Below are 6,439 nucleotides of genomic sequence, written 5' to 3'. Positions count from 1 at the left end.
ATTTCATCAGGGATGATTTCAGAAATCACTTTACATCCATTACGTCTTTTCCCTTTGTTCTCATTTGCTTGCTTACAAATATTATATCAGGTGTCATTGATCTAGGATGCATAACGAATATTTTCTTGAACTGACGAGTTTATAAAACCATGCAGTAAAATAGCCAACTATTGAACTAAAGCCTCATTTTACTCTTCCTTGTTTGAAATAAAAAAAATGAAACTATGAAGTTGAACATGGAAATTTATTGTTCAAATACAAGAATTGTAGATATTTGTTGACATCTCCAAACGTAAATTTCAATCTCCTTTAGGCTCCATAATCTGACATGTATTTGACAGATCAGTTTTAATTAGGATGGTTTTCACGTAATGATGATTATTGATGAGTTTACTTGAAAGAGAGGAGGCAGATGTATTGATGAGTTTACTTGAAAGAGAGGAGACAGATGTATCAGCGATTGTTGGCACTGAGAACCATGAGCTGCCTCTCTCTTGCAGGTTAAGAAAAGGATTGTCATGGGCTGACATATCGCTATGCCTGTCTGGAAATTTAGAAGGTTCCACCATCAGTCCAGAATAACTGCTCTGTAATGGAGATTCGATGTGGTTCTGAGAAGTAGATGTAGTTGTAGTAGCAAAGTCCTCAACGTGGCCGTTTGCTTGAGTGTAGCTTCTCTGTGAGTGCCAATTAAAAATGCTCAGTTTTTTTAAAACTTCAGGTTGATCTACCACAATCTGGTCTGTGTGTCTAACTGATATTGCTGATGGGTTAGGTAAGTCACATGGAGATAGGGCACTGGTATTAGCGACTATCTGGCTGGTATGAGGCTTTTGTATGAAAGGCACACTTAAACTTGTGGAAGCTGGAAATGCGCTCTCTCCACTCATTTCGGGAAGAAATTCAGAGTTATGATCATCCTTTTTGACACTTGCTTTAGCACGCTTCTTGTTACCTTGAACTAATGAAGATATTGGAGACACATTGTTAATTCCAACTCTTCTTTGCATTCTTACTAAAAGTTGGGGATGGCCTCTTTTGAAATTTGGATTATAGTAGGTCTGTAACTAAAATAAAAGAATTAAATTATTTAGTTGCTTTATAAACCCAGGTAAAACTGACAAACAAAGCTAAGTTATAAAAACGTATCCCTTTAATGGAACCAATTAAATAACATCAAATAAAATACCTCTGTTGGTAGTTTTAACAGGTAACATGTTAGAAAGAATATTCTCAACTAAAAGTATGTTGTATATATACAGCAAATACCACTTTAAGTAGCTTCAGAATTTATATCTGGTTTCAAGTTGATAGGAAAGTTTGTTAACATCCAATATTTTAACCTCCAGCTGTTTTCAACTTCAAAAACATAAAACTTTTTCAACAATTTGATATCTCAAGTTGAAATTCCATTTTAGCTACATATATGAACATGCTTTCTAGGTCACATGATTTAATCTGACATATTGCCAATAAGTGAAAATTTTGGAATACCTTACTCAAAAGAGAGATGTTGTTTTCTTCTTCCAAAAAGACAGGTAGTGAAGCCGATCTTTGAACACTTTGTCGGTTTTTTATGAAATCCATAAAGGTTAAGCTGTCGAATGAAACTTTTCATACTCTTGGTTTCAAATATTCTGAAAGGATCCTTTCTTTCCAAGACTTCTTTCTTAAAGAGTTCTTCATTGATCACTATACATGTGCCTGTCTCATCCCACCAAATAGATTCAAACTGATCACTTTCAACTATATTCCAAAGTTTTCGTGGAAATGTGAGTGAAAGAAAATCATTCCCATCATCTGTTTCAGAGACAGAATATGTGTAGTGTGGCCTTTTGATCACAAGATCCTCAGACAAAGCTTGAAAAGCATATTCTTCAATCATAGACCTCAAAACTGAGTCCCCAGTTGTATAATCATACAAAGAAGATCTAATGGAGGTTTCTGAATCAGTGGATTCATCTTTAGGAGGCCCATCTTGAATTTCTGAAGAAATATGTGCCATCTCAGAGAAACCTTTCTTCAGATAACTTTCTCATTTGTCTGGTTTTACACACTGCAACTTCAAATGATGTCTGCCTGGCCTGCAGAGAGAAACTCTTTAGACCATCACAGAGGTCCTCCCAGTCAAAAAGCTGTGACATCGCAAAATCACTGGTCTCCTAGCAATCAGAAGTTTGTTGTGACATCACAAAGTCACTGGTCTCCTAGCAATTGAAGGGTAATGTTCAACCAGTGTTTACTTCACCATCAACTTAAAATACAGACTGCTGACAGAAATAGTAACCAAAACCATGAAATATGCGAAATCTCATTACTAAAGATTTTTTTTTTTTTTGTTACTGTGTTTGGGATGGCGTTTCTCTTTCTGGCAGTTTGTGGTTCCTCTTTATTGTGGGGGTTCCTCCCTGTGGCTGGGGTTGGATGAGTGGCTTGTCAAATTTCCTGGTTAGGGAAGCTTGCGTCAGTGTTCTGATGAGTGGAGCTGCATCTCTTCTCTCTGGAGTGCAATGAAGTGTCCAGTAGTGAGGTTTGAGATGTCTATGGGTTTGCTGTTTGGGCAGCCTGTATATTGATGCTCTGGTCTATGTTCCTGTGTTGCTGGAGAATTTGCGTGGTATGTCTTGCTCTGGAACTTATTGGCTCTTGGGTGGTACTTGGTTTCAATGTAGGTATGGAGGTTTTTGGATGATTTCTTTTAAAAAAGTAAATTTATATATTTTAATTGGAGGATAATTACTTTACATTATTGTATTTGTTTTGCCATGCATTAACATATATCCGCCACAGGTATACATGTGTTCCCCTTCCTGAATCTCTTCCCTCCTCCCTACCCATGCCATCCCTCTGGGTGATCCTAGTGCACCAGCCCCAAGCATCCAATATCATGCATTGAACCTGGGCTGGCGACTCATTTCATATATGATATTATACATGTTTCAATGCCATGCGCCCAAGTCATCCCACCCTCTCACTCTCCCACAGAGTCCAAAATAATGTTCTAGACACCTGTGTCTCTTTTGCTGTCTCACATACAGGGTTATTGAAAAATCACATCAATAAATCTACTTAATTTCTGAAATATGCGTGATTTATCATTCTTCTATACACACATTCTTAATATTCGGTAGTGTTACCCTCGCAAACTTGGCTACTTGCTTTTGTGCAAAAAAATTTATGAACTGACCGGGTTTCAGTGAGGGCGGGGAAAAAAAAAAAATGTGCTTATTGTAGTACCGAGCAAGGTGTTTTAGCAGCTGGTGCTTCAAAGACGCAAATCTCCAAATACTTTCAGAGGAAATATTTTAATGACTGAGAGAGGGTGGAACATGGGGTCTGTGATCAATATTGGGACATTGTACTAATGTCCTATTACTGAGGATGTTGGGAGTCCACATCATCGACCGTCTAGTTCCAACTACGTACTTAAATTTCAGCCCTGGTTTGGGCTTTAACATCTCTGAAACTGTTCACAGGATATATCACAGTCATATCACACTGTTCAGAGTGGCCATCACCAGAAATTCTACAAGCACGAAATCCTGGAGAGAGTGTGGAGAAAAGTTAATCCTAAAACACTGTTAGTGATACCACAAACTGGTACAACCTGTATGCAGAACAGATTGTAGATTCCTTGAGAAACTTGGACTAGAACTGTCATATGACTGAACAACCCCACTTCTTGGCATATACCCAGAGGTAATTACAGTGAAGAGACACATGTACCCCAGTGTTTATTTCAATTCTCTTTACAAAAGCTATGACATGGAAGTAATCAAGATGCACATCAGCCAATGAAAATATAAGGAAGATTTGCTATATATCCAAATGGAATATTACTTAGCTAGAGAAAAAAAAACAAACAAACATATATTTGTGTCACTTTTAATGAGGCAGTTCAACCTGCAGCCTATTATTCAGAGTAAAAAAAAAAAAAAAAAAACGTTAGAAAGAGAGAGGTAGTTATTGTTGATTAATGCATATAAATGGGATTTAGGAAGACAGTAACAATGATCCTGCATGAAGGCTAGTAAAAAAGATCCACATATAAAGAACATACTGTTAGACTCAATGAGAGAGTTCAAGGATGGGATGATTTGAGATAATAGCATTGAAACAGGTACATTACCACATATAAAAGAGATGACCAGTGCAAGTTCAATACATGAAAGATGCATCCCATTCTTGTGCTGTGGAAGAACCCAGAAGCATGGGTTAACAAGGGAGGTTTGAGTTGTGTTCAGGATAGGGGGACATATGAATCCATGTGCCTGATTCATGTTGATGTATATGTCAAAAGCCATCACACTAATACACAGAAATTCTATTCCAATTAAAATAAATCATTTTTAAAATAAATAGGAAGAAATAAAATTAAATGCATTCAGAAATAGCAGGGACATGCTCCAGAATGCAACCTCAACGGTTGTTTCATATCTATTCAAGAAAGTGGGCTTAGGAGGGGCAGAACATGTATGCTGGTATAAAAGCTGAAAGTCAAAGAAGATAAGCTTGAGATTGCAACTATGCAGATGCAGCATGACCTCAGTATCATAGTCCAAGTAGTGGAAGATGCATGTGGCAGAATGCAAGCTTAGTAGATTGGTATGACTACTCTGGAGCATAGACACAGTAGGAGTTAAATGCATGCACTTGAGCATCCTTTCAGGAGTGACGGTACATATGTTTCAGAGTGAAGATAAATAGGTGCAGCAAAAGTGCTCTAAAACAGTGGACAAATACTTGTAAGAAGGAAGGTTCAGAGTGGAAGCTCTGTATTTGCTATAGACTTAGACTTAAATTGAAGAAAGTAGGGAAGACCACTAGATGATTCAGGTATGATCTAAATCAGATCCCTTATGATGGTACAGTGGACAAGAGAAAATATTTAAGGGATTAGGCATAATAGAGTGCTTGAAGATCTACATTTGAAGGTTCATGAAATTGTACAGGAGGCAGTGATAAGATCATCTCCAAGAAAACGAATGCAAAAAGGCAAAATGGTTGTCTGAGGAGGCCTTACAAATAATTAAGAAAGGAAGAGAAGCAAAAGGCAAAGGAGAAAAGGGAAGATATACCCATATGAATACAGTGTACCAAAGAATAGCAAAGAGAGATAATAAAGCGTTCCTCGGTGATGAATGCAAAAAATAGAGGAAAACAATAGAATGGGAAAGACTAGAGATCTCTTCAAGAAAATTAGAGATACCACGGGAATATTTCATGCAAAATGGACAAATAAAGGGCAGAAATTTTATGGACTGAACAGAAGCAAAATATAATAAGAAGAGGTAGCAAAAATCTATACAGAAAAGATTGAAGAACTATACAGAAAAGATCTTCATGATTCGGATAATCATGATGATGTAATCACTCACCAGGAGCCAAACATCCTGGAATGTAAAGTCAAGCAGGTACTAGGAACCATCAATAGAAACAAAGCTAATGGAGATACGAAACTCCATTTGAGTGATTTCAAATCCTAATAGATAGTGCTGTGAAAGTGCTGAACTAAATATGCAAGCAAATTTGGAAAAACTCAGCAGTGGCTACAAGACTGGAAAAGATCAGCTGTTTAGACCTTGTTCTCTGTAGTGGTGAAATGTGTTCCCCACAGAATTAGACAGGACTGAAACAATCTTGTGCAAATAGTTGCAAGATTTTTTTTTTTTTTTAACCTGTGGCAGCTTTTTTTCCAGTGAGAGTTAACTGTGAAGATGGAGCAGCTGCTTGGCCTTGAGGGACCCAGGAGGTGTCAAGTGGGCAGGGTGCAGGGACACAGACTGGCTACACCACAGGAGTTATGGCCCTATCAAAGTCTCTTTTTTTTTTTTTTTTTTAGCTCTTGTATCTGGTGATAAGAAGGCCTCTTTGGCCAGTGTTCTCCCTAGTTCCACCTATTCAGCCATTCAGAAGCCTTCCTTGCCTGGGATCCTTCTCTGTTGTTCAGTGTGTCAGCACATAGAGAGACCTCCCTGGCTGGGGTCCTACTCTGCAGATCAGTGAATCCGACACTTAAAGGAGCATCCTGAGTGGGGTTCTACTCTAGTTTGGTGCATCAGGCACTTAAAGGAGGACCCTGGGAGGGATTCTGCTCTGCATTTCAGTGTGTTCAGCACTTGATGGGTCAGCCTCATTATTTTAGTAACTTCTGATGCTAGTATGTGGGGAGAGAGAGGCTATGGTGATTGCACCACCCCCTACATGTGACTCGGTGTTATTGCCTTGCTTTCATGGCTGCCTGGTTTTCCTCCACAGGTATACCTTACCACAGTGTCCTTCTTCACACCCCCTCTCTCCATCTCTCCCCAGTAAACAGCAGCCCTCACCAAGGAATTACCCCAGAATCCCTAAACTCCAGATCCCAGCCACGGTGCCTTTCAGGGGACACATGTCCTTGTATGGGGAATGTATGGCTGCATCAAGGACTCTCTGATTC

General features: G+C 38.7%; 1 protein-coding gene across 1 annotated transcript; it reads right to left on the bottom strand.

Moving 5' to 3' along the window:
• Nucleotides 1-299: 299 nt before the first annotated feature.
• LOC108635114 (heat shock transcription factor, Y-linked-like) lies at nt 300-2,005 on the bottom strand. Its single transcript, XM_018045396.1, is given in 3 exon segments — nt 300-1,067; nt 1,495-1,569; nt 1,571-2,005. Coding segments are annotated over 3 exon segments (1,278 nt in total).
• Between the last annotated feature and the right edge of the window lie 4,434 nt (nt 2,006-6,439).

This window comes from Capra hircus, unplaced genomic scaffold (assembly GCF_001704415.2).
Source record: "Capra hircus breed San Clemente unplaced genomic scaffold, ASM170441v1, whole genome shotgun sequence".
In the NCBI taxonomy this organism is placed as follows: Eukaryota; Metazoa; Chordata; class Mammalia; order Artiodactyla; family Bovidae; genus Capra; species Capra hircus.
The sequence above is the reverse complement of the archived record's forward strand: the minus strand, read 5'-3'. Positions and strand labels throughout refer to the sequence as shown.